The following is a 19,960-nucleotide window of genomic DNA, read 5'->3' as shown; positions in this document are numbered from 1 at the left end:
CACGAATTGTGCGTGGGAAGAACGACTGCTTGTAAGTCTCCGTATTTGCTCTAATTTCTCGGATCTTTTCGTTGTGATCATTACGCGAGATATATGTGGGCGGTAGTAATATGTTGCCCATCTCTTCCCGGAATGTGCTCTCTCGTAATTTCGATAATAAACCTCTCCGTATTGCGTAACGCCTTTCTTGAAGTGTCCGCCACTGGAGCTTGTTCAGCATCTCCGTAACGCTCTCGCGCTGACTAAATGTCCCCATGACGAATCGCGCTGCTTTTCGCTGGATCATGTCTATCTCTTCTATTAATCCAACCTGGTAAGGGTCCCATACTGATGAGCAATACTCAAGAATCGGACGAACAAGCGTTTTGTAAGCTACTTCTTTCGTCGATGAGTCACATTTTCTTAGAATTCTTCCTATGAATCTCAACCTGGCGCCTGCTTTTCCCACTATTTGTTTTATGTGATCATTCCACTTCAGATCGCTCCGGATAGTAACTCCTAAGTATTTTACGGTCGTTACCGCTTCCAATGATTTACCATCTATGGCATAATCGTACTGGAATGGATTTCTGCCCCTATGTATGCGCATTATATTACATTTATCTACGTTTAGGGAAAGCTGCCAGCTGTCGCACCATGCATTAATCCTCTGCAGGTCCTCCTGGAGTACGTACGAGTCTTCTGATGTTGCTACTTTCTTGTAGACAACCGTGTCATCTGCAAATAGCCTCACGGAGCTACCGATGTTGTCAACTAAGTCATTTATGTATATTGTAAACAATAAAGGTCCTATCACGCTTCCCTGCGGTACTCCCGAAATTACCTCTACATCTGCAGATTTTGAACCGTTAAGAATGACATGTTGTGTCCTTTCTTCTAGGAAATCCTGAATCCAATCACAAACCTGGTCCGATATTCCGTAAGCTCGTATTTTTTTCACTAAACGTAAGTGCGGGACCGTATCAAATGCCTTCCTGAAGTCCAGGAATACGGCATCAATCTGCTCGCCAGTGTCTACGGCACTGTGAATTTCTTGGGCAAATAGGGCGAGCTGAGTTTCACATGATCTCTGTTTGCGGAATCCATGTTGGTTATGATGAAGGAGATTTGTATTATCTAAGAACGTCATAATACGAGAACACAAAACATGTTCCATTATTCTACAACAGATTGACGTAAGCGAAATAGGCCTATAATTATTCGCATCTGATTTATGACCCTTCTTGAAAATAGGAACGACCTGCGCTTTCTTCCAGTCGCTAGGTACTTTACGTTCTTCCAGCGATCTACGATAAATTGCTGATAGAAAGGGGGCAAGTTCTTTAGCATAATCACTGTAGAATCTTAAGGGTATCTCGTCTGGTCCGGATGCTTTTCCGCTACTAAGTGATAGCAGTTGTTTTTCAATTCCGATATCGTTTATTTCAATATTTTCCATTTTGGCGTCCGTGCGACGGCTGAAGTCAGGGACCGTGTTACGATTTTCCGCAGTGAAACAGTTTCGGAACACTGAATTCAGTATTTCTGCCTTTCTTCGGTCGTCCTCTGTTTCGGTGCCATCGTGGTCAACGAGTGACTGAATAGGGGATTTAGATCCGCTTACCGATTTTACATATGACCAAAACTTTTTAGGGTTCTTGTTTAGATTGTTTGCCAATGTTTTATGTTCGAATCCGTTGAATGCTTCTCTCATTGCTCTCTTTACGCTCTTTTTCGCTTCGTTCAGCTTTTCCTTATCAGCTATGATTCGACTACTCTTAAACCTATGATGAAGCTTTCTTTGTTTCCGTAGTACCTTTCGTACATGATTGTTATACCACGGTGGATCTTTCCCCTCGCTTTGGACCTTAGTCGGTACGAACTTATCTAAGGCGTACTGGACGATGTTTCTGAATTTTTTCCATTTTTGTTCCACATCCTCTTCCTCAGAAATGAACGTTTGATGGTGGTCACTCAGATATTCTGCGATTTGTGCCCTATCACTCTTGTTAAGCAAATATATTTTCCTTCCTTTCTTGGCATTTCTTATTACACTTGTAGTCATTGATGCAATCACTGACTTATGATCACTGATACCCTCTTCTACATTCACGGAGTCGAAAAGTTCCGGTCTATTTGTTGCTATGAGGTCTAAAACGTTAGCTTCACGAGTTGGTTCTCTAACTATCTGCTCGAAGTAATTCTCGGACAAGGCAGTCAGGATAATGTCACAAGAGTCTCTGTCCCTGGCTCCAGTTCATTCTCACGAAGTAATGAGTGCTACCGTCAGGGGACGGCAAATTGATTCCTTATTTTTAGCACAAGCGACTTCTAATTAAATTGCGCGCATATGGAATACTGTCGCAGTTGTGTGACTGGATTAGTGATTTTCTGTCAGAAAGGTCGCAGTTCGTAATAACTGAGGGGAGGTCAGCGAGTAAGACAGAAGTAATACCTGACGTTTCCCAAGGAAGTATTATAGGCCCTCTGTTATTCCTGATCCACATGAACGATTTAGGAGACAATCTGGGCAGTCCTTTTAGATTCTTTGCAGGTGACGCTATCATTTACCATCATGTTAAGTCATCAGATGATCAAAACGAATTGCAAAATGATTTAGACAAAATATCTATATGTTGAAAAAAGTGACAGTTCACTCTAAATCACGGAAAATGTGAAGTCATCCACTCATTTAAATTCCTAGGGATTACAATTACGAACAACTTAAGTTGTAACGATCACAAGGATAATGTTGTGGAAAAATCAAACCAAAGACAAAAAAAAGTTCAAATATGTATGAAATCTTATGGGACTTAACTGCTAAGGTCTTCAGTCCCTAAGCTTACACACTACTTAACCTAATTTATCCTAAGGACAAACACACACACCCATGCCCGAGGGAGGACTCGAACCTTCGCCAGGACCAGCCGCACAGTCCATGACTGCAGTGCCTTAGACCGCTAGGCTAGTCCCGAGTGGCAAACCAAAGACCGCGATTTATTGGCAGAACTCTTAGAAAATGTAACGGGTCTACTAAAGAAACTGCTTATACCACGCTCTCCACCCTTTTCTGGAGAATTGCTGAGCTGTGTGGGATCCGCATCAGATAGGATTGATGGAGGATATCGGAAAGTTCAAAGAAGGGCAGCTCGTTTTGTATTATCTCGAAACAGGGAAGTGAGTGCCACGAGTATGAGGAACGATTTAGGGTGGCAGTTGTTAAACAAACATTCGTTGCGGCAGGACCTTCTAATGAAATTTTAATCACCAACTTTCTTCTCAGAGTGTGAAAATATTTTGTTGGCGGCCATCTACACAGAGAGAAATGGTCATCATAATAAAATAAGATGAATCAGAGCTCGCACGGAAAGATTTAAGTGTTCCTTCTCCGCGCTCGCTGTTCGAGAGTCGATTGGTAGAGAAGTAGCGTAAAGGTGTTCGATGAACCCTCAGCCAGGCACTTAACTGTGAACTACAGAGTAATCATGTAGATGTAGATATAGATGTAGAAAGTTACCATCTGAAGAGGTGTACACGGAGATAACTATGAGATCAATATTTTGTTAACACTATTCCAACCAGTTCAAGATCCAGGTTTGCACAAAAATTTTTTAAATCGGTTTCCTTTACCCTAAGATTTTTATTTGCGTAATAGTACACACTACCATGAGCTGTAGTACCTCTATACCATGCATTTACCATATACAGATATTCAATAGATCGGTAACAGTCATCTTCTCCTTCAGTCAACCGCTGCTCACAGGTATATACGAGTAAAACATCTGGTTTCGCTTCTTCTAAAAAGAATGATCCACTTGTCTTCTTAACCACTGCACGTTAACACTTGGTATAGCTAAAGGCACATAAATGTCAGCACTAGTTAGTACCATTTCTGTATGATAATTCGTGGCCCTGATTATTAATTTCAGAGTCCATTTTAATGGGACATTGGTTCCTCAACGGAATAAAAAAACCAATTACTACAACAAGTTTTTGGGCCATGCAGCAGTCTCCATTAGCTTATCCTTCAGATCGAAGTCGATACCAGTCCTGAAACTACTTTTTAGAATTTAGTTTCTAAATTCTCTACTTGAAAGTTGATATAATTAGGAATGACTTTTTTCAGAAATCTGTTAAATTTTCAGTTGTTGATCAAAACTGTGTGCGGGACCGGGCTCGAAACTTGGACCTTTTCCTTTCACGGGAAAGTGCTCCCCCATTGAGGTATTCACGCATGACTCATGACCCGACGTAACAGCTTTACTTCCGTCAGTACCTCATCTCCTACCTTCATTCTGGAGTCTTTCCATTGGTTGGATACTTTTCTCCCTAATCTATTAGAAGCTAATTCCATCATTTCTGCATAATTAGAGACTCCTGCATTATATATATCTTTTGCAAAAGACCAGTCGTGGTCTTCCTCGGGATATCTTTCCTCGTGATGTTTCTTCTGCGAAATTTATAAGGAACTGGTTGTCTCGTATTATATGGTCAATTCACTCATACCTTCTTCAATTTGTTAGTCTCCTAAATGAATGTCTTCGTCAATTCCTTGCAGGAATTCTTGACTGCTAGTTTTATCTGTTCAGTTTATCTTTAACAGGTGTCTCATGAACCGTATCACAAGTGCTTCAAGAGATTTCATTTCATTTTTGTTTACTGTCCATGTTTCTCAGACATAATGTGCTATGCTTCTAATGCAGGTCCAAATCACCTTTTTCCTCACTTCAGTATTTATATATATATAAAGGAGTTTCCTTTATTTTATGAACATTACTTTATGTTATCTATTTCTTTGTCTTGTGTCATCTTTGCTTCATCTGTCCTCGGTTTTATTATTTTCATAATACTTGTATGATCTGGTTTGTTTTACTTTATTTGTTCTAATTTCAATGTTTACTTCTTTTGATTCATCAGAGCACAAGAATATATTCACATTTTTAATTTCCATTTTGTACTCGCCCCTTAGTACTTAATACATAAATTCTAAGATATTTAAAAAAATCTTTTCTCGGGAGCATTCAGAGCTATGTTGTCCTTCGAACTAAGAATCTGTATTCTATCTCCATTTATTCTGACACCTCTATACTATTCTTTCGATTCTTTTATTGCATGTTCTACGTGGACATTGAACAGGGATGGAGACAGATTGCATCCTTGTCCAACGCCTTAAGAATTCTAGATTTCTTGTTTATTAGTTGTCTTTATTTCCATTTTGCTACACATCTTTGTATAGTTCTTTACCTATTCTTTTGTCATTATAGTCTAGTTTAATCATTTTTAAAATTTCCATTAGTTTGTTCAGGTTAACAGAGTCGAAAGCGTTCCTGATGCTGGCCCTAAGGCTTTCTTCAATTACGCTGGGAAGGCATAGGATGTGTCCTCTTGTGCCTTTTTCCTCTCGTAAGTCAAACTGGACTTCAGATAAATTGTATTTAATTTTGTTCTAATTGTGCCTGTGTATCATTCTTGCTAATATTTTCGAAGTGTGAGTTAGAATACTCAAAGCCCTATGATCTTCAAATGTATATGTTTTGTTCTTCTTTGGGATCATTGTGAAGGAAGAGAGTCAATGAGATCCTGGAAGGTACCGACAAGGGTGTAGAAACATGCCAACTCTACTGCCGTGGCCAGCTGCATTAGGTTTCTCTGTTGAGGATACATGGCGTGAACAGCCAGATCGTGATGGTTCCAGAGATTATCGACTGGGTTTAAATCAGGGTAGTTTAGTGGCCAGAGGGGTACGGTAATCTCATCCTGATGCTCTTTGAACCACGCACGTACGCTGCGAGCTGCGACACGTTGCGTTATCCTGCTGGTAAATGTCATCGTGCTGAGGAAAAACAGGTTGCATGTAGGGGTCGATTGATCCAATAGTGCCTTCCATTAACGAGATCACACAGGGAACGCCTCTGGCCTGGACCCTTCCGACGAATTTGGTAGTGTGTTTGCTTGCAGATATTTCACGCCATACACGCCAACGGCCATCTGAAAAGGCCACATGTCGCCACTCAGCGGACGTCCAGTTGCGATACTGGCGTGCAAATTCCAACCTTCGTCGCCTATGGACAGTAGTCAGTATGGGTGCACCAACCCGGTGCCTGCAGCGGAGGCCCAGTACGCAGCAACGTTCACTGAATGGTCGTTGAAGAGTGACTATTGGTAGCTCCTTGGTTTATCTGGGCAGTCTGTTGCTCAACAGTTACATGTCTTTTCTCCCGTTCACATCCTCGCAGCTGTCGTTCAGCCCTGTCGTCTATGGCCCATGGTGCACCGAAGTTTGCCGGCTGGAGCGGCCGAGCGGTTCAAGGAGCTACAGTCTGGAATCGTGCGGCCGCTATGGTCGCAGGTTCGAATCCTGCCTCAGGCATGGATGTGTGGGATGTCCTTAGGTTAGTTACGTTTAAGTATTTCTAAGTTCTAGGGGACTGATGACCGCAGCAGTTAAGTCCCATAGTGCTCAGAGCCATTTGAACCATTTGCACCAAAGTTTCCTCAGCGCCGGTTTTGGATAGCGCCATTTTGCCATGCACTAAAAAAATGGTTCAAATGGCTCTGAGCACTATGGGACTCAACTGCTGAGGTCATTAGTCCCCTAGAACTTAGAACTAGTTAAACCTAACTAACCTAAGGACATCACAAACATCCATGCCCGAGGCAGGATTCGAACCTGCGACCGTAGCGGTCTTGCGGTTCCACACTGCAGCGCCTTTAACCGCACGGCCACTTCGGCCGGCTGCCATGCACTGTATACTTTAATCACGGTAGCACGTGATCAGTTTACAAACTTAAGGCTACAGGGTACTTTTCTGGCTCAATATTATGTAAAAATCAACACCTATTTCTTTCAGGCACTGTTTATATGTTTTACAGATTTTTTGTTGATATCAGGTAATGCAGCACACTTTCTAAGCAAATTAGAAGTATTTTGAATATTTTTGAACCTGCTTAGGGTTATCAAAAAATTACAAAGAAAATGATGCAGTTTTTTTCCAAAATGCTTCCTGAAATTGAGGTACCATTTAATCCAATGTTATACATTTGAAGGAGTCCAATTTTTTACGAGATATGCATGACATGATGACTGAGTTATTAGAACTATTTAATTCCAACTATTATGTATATTACAAGGATAAAAAATATCAAATCTTACATTTTAATTTTTATAATATTTTTGCTAGTAAATATGTTATTTTTCTATAATTTAGTTGATTATGCAATAAAGCTACCACATAAGTATGGACTATTGCAAGTTACAGAAAAAAAATTACAGCAATGCTTTATAAACCTTAGGAAATATTTGTGCCTGAATTCTGAAAAATACAACTTGTGGGAAATTGTGACTGAAGATATGAGTCCAATTAAATTGTGGCTCAGAACATTCCTGAAGCACAGTCTTCATCCTGCAGTACTTTTTCATCTTTAAGCTTCCTCTTGGCATTCCTTCAGCACTTCTTGCTTCTTTGGTAACTTGAAGTGCAAATCTTTCAGCTTCATGCACCCATTGACTGTCACACGCAAGCAGTTGATCTTCCATATTAGAGCCACATTTTATACCTAATTTCTCAGGACTTCCAACATTCCTTTCACTCCATCATTGAAACATATCACTGCATCTAATACGTGGATACACCGGTTCCCGTGAGATCACCGAAGTTAAGCGCCGTCGGGGGTGACCGGCACTTGGATGGGTTATCATCCAGGCTGCCATGCGCTGTTGCCATTTTTCGGGGTGCACTCAGCCTCGTGATGCCAACTGAGGAGTACCCGACTAAATAGTAGCGGCTCCGGTCAAAGAAAACCATCACAACGGCCGGGAGTGCGGTGTGCTGATCACACGCCCCTCCTATCCGCATCTTCATCTGAGGATGACACGGCGGTCGGATGGTCCCGATGGGCCACTTGTGGCCTGAAGTCGGAGTGCACTACATCTAGTACACAAAATTTTAATGTATTTAGTCCTACAAAGACATTCTTGGATAACCTTTCCTATATGAAATGTTTGAAACTTTCATTTGTGTTCTGGGTGCCCCCATGAAGACATTTACTAAGCAAAACAGGATCACTCAGGTCTCTAAAAATTGGTTTTATTTCATTCATAACAGGCTCAGGAAGAGAATGCTTATGATCCTATATTTGACCACTTTCGTTTGCTTTTTGGTAACCAGACCAAGAATCTGCTCCTATACGGCGAAGTCCGTGAACAGGGTGGTCATCTATGGACAACTTATGAAAGTAGGTGGCCCATACAGCTTTTCTCATTGCTGTAACATCATTCAGAGGTGCAGTTTGTCTAATGGCCAGTCCATAATAACTCTGAAGGTGGTCTATTTCAGCTTCTGTCAATCAGCCTCGGCCAGACAGAGATTTTTCATCAGATAGCAACTTTCCTTCCATTTCTCTTCTGTGCTTCCTCAGTCTAGCACCCATCCTCTTTGCACATGTCCACAACACTCCAGCTTTGTTACCAAGGTATCACCACAAACATTGAACTTATTAATTTTATTGAAAGCTTTAGAGTCCCCATCGCCTAGGTACTTCGTATATCTAACGTTATAAATGGGCACCGACCTCTGAAATATTTTTAGAGCTCCATCACACTCCATACCTCCACTTTAACCATCATAATTCTTAGAACACTGATGTTCAATATGTCCTTCAATGTTACCATGGCAGGTGTGGCAGTACTTACATAAGCTCTCAACATCAGCAACTTTTCCATTCTCCAGAGAAGTAGCACTTACAACACCATTCAAGGAACGATCTCCTTGACATTGCCATGTCCCATCAAGTGCAACAACAATGTCCCTGGTTCCACAAATATTTACAGTTTCTTCTACTGCACGTTTAATAGATGCTTTAGACACAACCGTCAAGGCTCCTAAAAGTATTTTTAAGTACTTTCTGAACCTACTGGGACGAGGAGGAAAGTCCATCAAACCACAGAACGTTTGAGCAGCCTTTTTTCCTTTTCCTGTTGCACGCATGGCATACACTAACTTCAAATTCACATCATATGAATTATGGACAATGTTCGAAATCATTTTCGAGGTCTATTTATTACAGGATCTACACAGAATGAATTCTGACGCTAAACCCTTCCTGCCGCTTTGTTGTTCAGTTACTTACAGACAGCCTTCACCATCACATTGTTTACATTTCGCCATTTCCTTTATTGAAAAAGATCAGATGCCCACATCAATAGCAACAAATCCACTACAAACAGCATCATTGTTGACATAAAAATTTGAATCACCAGGAGACGTGCTATGTGGGAGATTCTTCCTGAAGAACTGATACATAGGCTACTTTCAACAGTGTGGCTTTCATTGTTTGGAAATGGTTACCACGGAATTTCCTTTTATTGAATTTCTTGCTGTGTGGCATAGTTCGTATTTATTGCACACTAAACGATACGTACTTCCACAAATATATGTAGCACTTGGGCAACAAACATTCAGTAACACGTGAAAAAACTTCTTCAGCCTAACAAAAGTAAATACTAGCAAGGATAATCATTTCCAGGCACTAGAAACCTGCACTGTTACCAGCATATACAATGTATCATACGTATAATCGCTGGAAACAGAAAGTTCACAGTTCTTTTCGAAATAATACTGGTTTCTGCAACAGAAATGAAGGGGGCGTGGTGGCATATACATGACCGTAACTCTAAAATTTGTTATATATAGGCCATTTTTCATTTGAAATCCTATAATGTATATATAAATGTTATCAGGAAGGAGTATACAATTTAATAAAGTCGTAAAAAATTTCCATTTTTCCACCCTTTATAAGTACCCTGTATCCTTAACCGTTTCAGGGATGCTTCTACTCTTGGCGCGAAGGTCAATGATAATTCCCTTTAGGACGTCAGATAAATCGCTCCGTTTCGGCATTATGAGAACGACCGTACTATTTCCCACGTTCCCCAAAACGCTTTATATACCTTCCACTGCTATTGATGCCACCTGCCTGTAAGTCTTACTGGACTTTGATGTCGGACATAGGAGGTGGTCACGTTAATGTGGTGTGCTTCTGGGTCTAATGATTAAGCATTTCACTTGGGATATTACCAGTACCGCTAAACCCTTCTTTTAGGTCAATTAACGTTCTTTACAATTGTTCTTTTGTAATTTCTGGACAAATTTCCATGTTTTTTACTTTTTCTTCTTCTGTTTCACTTAATTGTCCTGGCTCATAATAAAACTCATTAACATACTGTTTCCGTTTGTTAGCTACATCCTCATTTATTTAAGAACCGTTCCCTCCTTGCAGCGGACGGAATTTCTGTGTTGTTTTAGTTTTCCAAAATTCTTATTCATCTGATTGTGTTACTTTTCTACGTTTCATTTCTCGTAGTTATGACCAATTTTGTCACATATGGCTTCCAGACATTCTCCTTTAGTTTTTTGTGTCTCTGTCAATTAAGGTATTTCACATGTTGCATTATGATTAACGTTTTACTTCGCACTTCCTTCATTGTCCTGTTAATGCTATTGTGTGATCATTATGTTAATGCTATTGTGTGATCATTTACTCATGGTTTCGTGGGTTCATTTTGTGAAGGAAGGGAGGAACATCAGGGTTTAACGTCCCATCAACATCGAGGTCATTACAGACTGAGCACAAGCTCGGTTTGTGTCAAGGAAACCGGCCGTGCCCTTTCAAAGGAAGGCATTTACTCGAAACGTTTAGGATTTGAACGGTCGTCCTTCAGAATTTGAGCACACTGTGCTAATTGTTGCTCCACCTCGCTCAGTTTCATGCTGTGAGAAACCAGTTATATCATTTGCTGCAGTTTTTGTTGCATTTTCTAGATATTCGAAATACTCTTTTAATCTAGATTCACGATGAATTTTTTTACACAGCTTTCTTCATTTCCATCTAGTGGATGACCCCTCTTCTCTCTTGTTTGCACGCCTTACATGCGCTGATTAATGCTGCCGTTTCCTTTCGTAATGCACTATAAAATCGACTTACAATGCTTTAGAGGCAAGATGATATTGTTGCCAGGAAATCTCCAGACTAGTCTCACAACGTTTCTGCTTGCGGAGAATCTTCTACATATGAGTATTTAAAAACTAATTATTTGGATTTATGAACCCTTTTGATCGAGAACTGTCGGGAGGGAATTACCATGGACAAATCTGGACCAACTTCTTCGGTTAATTTCAGCTCGAAATGCATCACTGTTTGAGCCAACTACAACATCTCTCATTGTACTAGCGAAAATTGTGAGAACATGTGCCCTGAAACGCACAACCCAGATTGAAGATTATCAAGATGTTTCAATTAAATACACGTAAACGTTGAACAGCACGCAACTAAATAATAATAACGCAGTTGAGTAGGACCAGAAAAATGCCTTATACTGTATGATACTGAAAAAAGCCGTTTCACGCCAATAATTGTCAGCGGTACAAAATGTAATATTGTCTGTTTCCTCGCGTCAGATATGTACTATAAACATATTTCACAACTGTGATAAAGTGGAAGTAAGCCAGTTAGGGATGAATTGTTTCTGCTTTTTTATAGAGGTAACATCTTCTATTTGAATGCTCAGAAACAAAGTATTTTTGTTTTAATGGGGCACTGTTCTTCAGAACCTGTAACTATTTACAACTTTCGTTCATTAGTTAGTATCTATCACTGACACAATATTACCATTCGATTATCTTTTTTATATAATACCCTATTTGAAGCTACAAACTCGAACGCAGCACAATGACTAAAAAAAGTTTCTTCATTCACTTTGTTCAAAGTAATCTCCAGTTTTATCTTCCTGCCCCAGTAACCTAACGTCCCACTATTTTGCACAATCCAGTACTCCTGCTTTTCTCCTTGTGCGGTTATTTTCCGGCGTTTGTTATCTTTATTCTACTTCTTTTGTCGTATTTCTTTTATCTCCAAAGAAAATTATGTCATTCTGAAACAAAATTAAATTGATGCTATACTAAGGTCATGAATTTAGTATGTTTTGGAGACTATATGATTAACTTACCTGATGGACTTGCTGTGGTTAACAAATACACCATCCTTGAACCAGGTGAAGGTCATGTGCGAGGAGCCCTGGGCGATACAGGATACGATAAACTCTTCATTCTCTCTGACGGGATTCTTCTGATTCACTTTGACTTCCTGTAACCGAAGAATGAGAAACTGTGTGTAATTATGTCCCACACACTCAGTATCAGGCCTGAGAGAATATACAGGTGCAAAAAAACTTGTTGAGTTATTAAACTGAAAGAAACACTTCTTCTATATGACGTAAATGTCACAGGTGCACCGTTTGCCCGCTACGGGTCCTTTTAGGTTTTGACACTGTACCTCACCTAGGCTAATGTTCACAGATGGTTTGACTGCGTTGTAGGCAATACGTTGACGTTAGAAGCTGATTTGCAACACGGTTTCATATTACTGCTATGAAGGACAAGTTTTCCACCTCTCGGGTTAAACAGTTACGTAGATGGTACGGGGATTAAATCTGGGCAATTATCTTGTTTTTCTCTTTGTAAAGAAATATTTGAAATTTGCGCTAAGCATTCCTACTTTTGGGTTGCTACCCTCAATTTCAATTCCTGCCTTATCCACGAGTGAGTGGACACTAACTTTGTTGCCACTAGCAGCCTTTACATACCACTAGAATTTTTGTGACTTTGCGAAAGATCATTCGACAAAATTCTACTGCGGCAGTCATTGAAGCCTTCACGCACTGCTCTATAGACAGTAGACAGACAGACACGTTTCACTCGGAATCTCTATATCTGTAGCTCAATGTTTTGTTATACACCTATTATGCAGTAGTTTCTGTATCTTTAGGAGTTTCTTAATATGATGGTATATCATGGAGGGTCCCTCCCATTAGTAACTGTTGTAGTGCGTACATATCTATGCAGTGCATGGTCAACCATTCTTTTAAACTTGAGCCATGGCTCCTCTATATGCTTCTGTGCTGTGCTAAAATTTTCAAGTTCTTCATTGAAGTATAACACTACCGCTTTTTTATCTAGTTTACTAAACATATATATCTTTCTACTTCTCTTAGTTACCCTTTCTACTTCGGTAATCATTGTTGCCACAACTGCATCATGGTCACTGATACCAGTTTCGATGTGGACTTCCTCAAAGAGGACAGGTCTATTTTTTGCCATTAAATAAGAATGGATAAGAAAATTCATTATCAAGTGCTTCTTACAACAGGTGTTTTCGCCTGTTATTGCTTGAGTCAGCTTTCGTAAACAATATGTAGTGTAACTTTCCATTCGATGCTTAAGATTCACGGTGCAGATATCTGGTGAACATTTCGTGAAACCCATTTGTACTCATTTTGATGAGAGTGGCTCGTAAAATGCATAGAATCTACACTGAAGCGCCAAAGAAACTGGTATAGGCATGCGTATTCACATACAGAGATACACTGCGTGATCAAAAGTATCCGGACACTTTCAAAAACATACATTTTTCTTATTAGGTGCATTTTGCTGGCATCTACTGCACGGTACTCCATATCAGCGAACTCAGTAGTCATTCGACATCGTGTGAGTGCAGAATTGGGCGCTCCGCGGCACTCACGGACTTTGGACGTGTTCAGGTGATTGGGTGTCACTTGCGTTATACGTCTGTACGCGAGATTTCCGCACTCCTAAACAACCATAGATCAACTGTTTCCGATGTGATAGTGAAGTGGAAACGTGAAGGGACACGTACAGCACAAAAGCCTACAGGTCAGCCTTGTCTGTTGACTGACAGAGACCGCCGACAGTTGCGTAGTGTGTAACAGGCAGGCACCTATCCAGAACATCCCACAGGAATTCCAAACTGCAACAGGATCCACTGCAAGTACTATCACAGTTAGGCGGAGGTGAAAAAACTTTGATTTCATGGTCGAGTGGCTGCTCATAAGCCACACATCACGCCAAACGACGCCTCGCTTGGTAAAACGAGCATAAACATTGGACGACTGAACGGTGGAAAAACGTTGTGTGGAGTGACGAATCACGGTACACAATGTGGCGATCAGGTGGCAGGGTGTAGATATGGCGAATGCCCGGTGAACGTCGTCTGCCAGCGTGTGTAGCGCCAACAGTAAAATTCGGAGGCGGTGGTGTTATAGTGTGGTCGTGTTTTTCATGGAGGGCGCTTGCACCCCTTGTTGTTTTACGTGGCACTATCACAGCACAGACCTAAATTGATATTTTAAGCACCTCCTTCCTTCCCACTGTTGAAGAGCAATTGGTGGATGGCGGTTGCATCTTTCATCACGGTCGAGCACCTGTTCATAAAGCACGGCCTGTGGCGGAGTGGTTACACGACAATAACATTACATTAATGGACTGGCCTGCACAGAGTCCTGACCTGAATCCTATAGAACACATTTAGGATGTTTTGGAACGCCAGGCCTCACCGACTGACATAGATATCTCTCCCCAGTGCAGCACTACGAGAAGAATGGGCTGACATTTCCCAAGACACCATCCAACACCTGATCGAACGTGTGCCTACGAGAGTAGAATCTGTCATCAAGGCTAAGGGTGGGCCAACAACGTATTGAATTACACCATTACCGATGGAGGGCGCCACGAACTTGTAAGTCATTTTCAGCCGGGTGTCCGGATACGTTTGATCACATAGCGTATGTAAACAGGCAGAATACGGTGCTGCGGTCGGCAACGCCTATATAACACAAGTGTCTGGTGCAGTTGTTAGATCGTTTACTGCTTCTGTAATGGCAGGTTATCGAGATTGAAGTTAGTTTGAACGTGGTGTTACAGTCGGCGCACGAGCGATGGGACACAGCATCTCCAAGGTATCGATGAAGTGGCGATTTTCCTGTACGACTGGATCCTGCAAGAACGGGACCAACGACGACTGAAGAGAACCGTTTAACGTGACAAAAGTGCAACTGAACGTTGCTTTCGGAGCCGAAGGCCCACTCGTATACCCTTGACGACTGCACGACACAAAGCTTTACGCCTCGCCTGGGCCCGTCAACACCGACAATGGACTGTTGATGACTGGAAACATGTTGCCTGGTCGGACAAATCTCGTTTCAAATTGTATCTAGCGGATGGACGTGTACGGGTATGGTGACAATGTTATGAATACGTGGGCCCTGCATGTCAGCAGGGGACTGTTCAAGATGGTGGAGGCTCTGTCATGGTGTGGGTCATGTGCAGTTGAAGTGATATGGGACCTCTGCTTCGTCTAGATACGACCCTGACAGGTGACACGTACGTAAGCATCCTGTCTGATCACCTCCATCCATTAATGTACATGGTGCATTCCGACGGACTTGGGCAATTCCAGCAGGACAATGCGACTCACCACACGTCGAGAATTGCTACTGAATGGCTCTATCAACAGTCTTCTGAGTTTAAACACTTCCGCTGACCACCGAACACCCCAGACATGACATTACTGAGCGTGTCTGGGAAAAGATCTCCACTCCCTCGTACTCTTACGGATTTATGGACATCCGTGCAGAATTCACGGTGTCAGTTCCCTGTAGCACTACTTCAGGCATTAGTCGAATCCTTGCCACGTCGTGTTACGGCATTTCTGAGTGCTTTCGGGAGCCCTACACGATATAAGGCAGGTGTACTATTTTCTTTGGCTCTTCAGTGTAGTGCTCTGATTTTCTACAAACCCATTCTAGACCTTATACACACGCAAATGGCCAGTCGCCAACGCACAATATTTCTCTATCAGCAGTTTTAACACCGACCTAGATGGCGCAGTGCTTAGCACACTGGACTCGCATTCTGGAGCCGCACGGGGTAGCCACGCTGTCTGAGGCGTCTTGTCACGGTCCACGCGGCTTCCCCCCGTCGTAAGTTCAAGTCGTCCCTTGGGCATGAGTATGTGTGTGTCTTACTTAGCGTAATTTAGTTTAAGTTTGATTAAGTAGTATGTAAGCTTAGAGCCCGATGACCTCAGCAGTTTGGTCCCATAAGACCCTACCACTAATTTCCAAATTTTTCGCATTTGGGAGATCGGCGGTTCAAACCCTCGTCCTGCCATCCAGATATAGGTTTTCAGTGATTTCCCTTAATCACTCCAGGCTCCATTGTTTCTTTGAAAAGGCACGGCCAATTTCCTTCCTGATTCTTGACACAATCCGAGCTTGTGCTCCGTCTCTGACGACTTCGGTGCTGACGGGACGTTAGATCTAATTTTGTAATTTTGAAGTTTTAACGCTGGTGGCTTCTGGGGGAATTGGTAAGGAGGTTCAAACCGCTAATTTCAAGCGTTTCTATCGTATTAGTCATATTTATCTCCTATAGTTAATTATGCAATAAATTACACAATACTACACTTGGCCTAATGGTTTTGTTACTATCGAAAACAACTGACTACTAATTTACGCCGACGGTGAAATCAAGGTTCAAAATGGTTCAAATGGTTCTAAGCACTATGGGACTTAACATCTGAGGTCATCAATCCCCTAGACTTATAACTACTTAAACCTAAGGACATCACACACATCCATGCCCGAGGCAGGGTTCGAACCTGCGACCGTAGCAGCAGCGCGGTTCCGGACTGAAGCGCCTAGAACCGCTCGGCCGCAGCGGCTGGCTGAAAACAAGGAAGGTTGTTCATAGTTTAACAAGTACTACGATAAGGCCATTGAAAGCCTCAGTTGAAAAAAAATGAGGAATGCAAGCGGCCGTGGTGTGGTTGAAAGAATAAGTCTTGTACATTAGAAGTAAGTGGGTAGGAGGGCTGACAACGGAACCGTGCTCATTCCGAATACGACCCTTAAATTGCGAACCAATGAGCGATGCAGATTTACTGAACACATGACTCAGTTGCATGCCTGAGATTTTAACGTTACACCCATTTGTGGGAGTTACTCGGTCTCCTACGGTTTGTATTGAGGAGAGGTGAATTTGCTTGCTTGTCTGGGTGCGGGGTGACGGGGCAAGGAGGCCCTTGGGCCGCTCCAAGCGAACTTAGGTACAAAGGCGGCTAGCACATGGCCGGATATGGGCAATTCCGCCGGCCGCGGTGGCCGTGCGGTTCTAGGCGCTGCAGTCCGGAACCGCGGGACTGCTACGGTCGCAGGTTCGAATCCTGCCTCGGGCATGGATGTGTGTGATGTCCTTAGGTTAGTTAGGTTTAAGTAGTTCTAAGTTCTAGGGGACTGATGACCTAAGATGTTAAGTCCCATAGTGCTCAGAGCCATTTGAGCCATTTGGGCAATTCCAGAGCAGGGAAAATTTGGACGGCTGTTGATTGAATGACCGAAGTGCAGAATATGTACCAGTAACGGCTGCTTTTAAGACAGTCTGAAATTAGGCTACTTACAGCTATTAGGAATTCGATACTAAATCACGGTTCCATAGTAAAACAAATCTGAATACATCTGCGATCTTAGAAAATTGAGGCGCAACCAATGAAACAATAATATTTTCAATATTGTAAGTGACGGAATGTCTTCTCAATAAACCTTGAAATTAGCAACTTCTAAACGATTCATGCGATTTCAGAAAACGATGTCTCGAATGATAGCATAGCAATACAACTGTCATCCCTGAAGGCCACAGACCTATATATCTATTTTATTTATTGATTCATTACTTTTTATTACCTTTCCATTATGCCAATGTCGGTCAGAATATCGTATTCTCCACATTAGCACAACAAGTGAGTGCAGCATGAATGCCTCAAATCGTATCATATTTGTGTAATTACTTAATGAATATTTGTCATTTACAAGTATTTAACAGCATGAATTAGCTGACACCTCCATTGCAAAGAGTGCCAAAAGACGCTTCTCTCAAACAGGCCTAAGTAATTATTTACCCAATATTTCACAAAATTTCACTGTGATTCAACGTGTGCGCATATGTGCAAGAATGTTGGTTTATTTATTTATGAACAAACTATTATTTACATTTACGGTAAATGGTCTACGTGTGGACGAATGTTTATTAAATGCCTTTTATTAAATATTGTTAAAAAATATTAGTTTAGTGCAGAAAGAGGTCACGTTGAGTTGTTTCATATATGTATAACACAAGAATTATGTATTTTTGTTGAGGATGGCCTTCAGCCAATGAGAATTAGGCAGTGGTGGAACACTACCGGAGTCAAGTGAAACAGACATTTTTGGAGTGGTGCTCTGCAGGAAGGAATTCACTACACTTTTACGTCGAGATCTGGAAGGAGGTACATCCACCTGAGATAATGTGTGATATTCGGCCGTGTAGGTGACAGATTCCGGACAGTGAATGAGCGCTAATACATTCAATTTCTTACGGACTAACTTTCGCGAAATCGGATTGAGCTTTAACTTTTTCCGCTTCCAGTACGGAATTAAAACTAGACAGAACATGCGTTTATACTCTCTGTCTCTCGAGTGTTGATGTGGAAACTCTCATGCTGAGCCCTATTATTTTGAGCTGGTGAATATTTCATTATTGTGATTACGAAACGGACTCAGTTTTTCACACGTCTTGGATGACTATTTAGCTTGACGATTCCGCTACCATTCTTACCATTCTTATAACGGACTTAATGCAACTTTATTGCATTTTAATAAGGTTATATTTCTATTTATATTGTAATTATTAATTGTAGGACCACTTTTCGTCTATTTAAGAATACTTATTTGAATAAACATTATTCAGCATAATTCTCTGGAGTCGCCTACATCAATTTCAGACGTTAGAATAAAACTATGTTTAATATTATTCATTTATCTTTTATGTAATATTTCTGATTATTCTGTTAATTAGCAATCCTAGGCAGTGCACAGACTATTTGACTGCAGGATCACCGGTGTGTGTTATTATTTTCAGCGAGTTTAGATGCAGGACATGAAAACAGATGTGTGCTGATCGACGCTACGACTATATCGAACCATCCTTTTTAAACAGAGTCATGTACAGCCCAGTTACATAGATATATCAGTCCGGAGGTAAAGTCACCAGCTGTACGAGAAAAGAAGAACAACGTTGTACAGAGAAAAAAACTGGTATGAAAGTAAACTAATGTCGGTACTGCAGTAAAATACGAAATGAAGACACCTTTCCAAAGGTCTGTGACTTAAAAACAGAACGATGGTTTTCGCCGTATATTTCAAAGATTAAATTACACGGTTTATACAATAAGAAATACATTAAAAATGGTAGCAAGCAATAGTTTGCCAGTCATGAGGACGTGTTGAAAAATAATATCTCTGAAATTTTTATTGGAAATCTCTTAAAGCTTTTTAAATAAAACAGACTTTCTACATCTTTATTCTTCATGTCTACGTACTCGTATTTTCAACTCTCTGCTGCTAGAGGGTTCCGAACTGGTGCGTGTAACATAGCCATGTGTAACGTAACTACACTCCTGGAAATTGAAATAAGAACACCGTGAATTCATTGTCCCAGGAAGGGGAAACTTTATTGACACATTCCTGGGGTCAGATACATCACATGATCACACTGACAGAACCACAGGCACATAGACACAGGCAACAGAGCATGCACAATGTCGGCACTAGTACAGTGTATATCCACCTTTCGCAGCAATGCAGGCTGCTATTCTCCCATGGAGACGATCGTAGAGATGCTGGATGTAGTCCTGTGGAACGGCTTGCCATGCCATTTCCACCTGGCGCCTCAGTTGGACCAGCGTTCGTGCTGGACGTGCAGACCGCGTGAGACGACGCTTCATCCAGTCCCAAACATGCTCAATGGGGGACAGATCCGGAGATCTTGCTGGCCAGGGTAGTTGACTTACACCTTCTAGAGCACGTTGGGTGGCACGGGATACATGCGGACGTGCATTGTCCTGTTGGAACAGCAAGTTCCCTTGCCGGTCTAGGAATGGTAGAACGATGGGTTCGATGACGGTTTGGATGTACCGTGCACTATTCAGTGTCCCCTCGACGAGCACCAGTGGTGTACGGCCAGTGTAGGAGATCGCTCCCCACACCATGATGCCGGGTGTTGGCCCTGTGTGCCTCGGTCGTATGCAGTCCTGA

General features: G+C 41.7%; 1 protein-coding gene across 1 annotated transcript in view; it reads right to left on the bottom strand.

Moving 5' to 3' along the window:
- The window catches only part of LOC124556266 (adhesion G protein-coupled receptor L4-like), a 370,316-nt gene that overhangs the window by 267,343 nt on the left and 83,013 nt on the right, over nucleotides 1–19,960 (bottom strand). The window contains exon 2 of the mRNA XM_047130252.1: nucleotides 11,984–12,120. Within this exon, the coding sequence (XP_046986208.1) occupies nucleotides 11,984–12,120 (137 nt within the window). The remainder of the gene's footprint in view (nucleotides 1–11,983; nucleotides 12,121–19,960) is intronic.

Source organism: Schistocerca americana, chromosome X (genome assembly GCF_021461395.2).
Source record: "Schistocerca americana isolate TAMUIC-IGC-003095 chromosome X, iqSchAmer2.1, whole genome shotgun sequence".
Taxonomy (NCBI): domain Eukaryota; kingdom Metazoa; phylum Arthropoda; class Insecta; order Orthoptera; family Acrididae; genus Schistocerca; species Schistocerca americana.
This window is presented reverse-complemented; position numbering and strand designations above follow the sequence as displayed.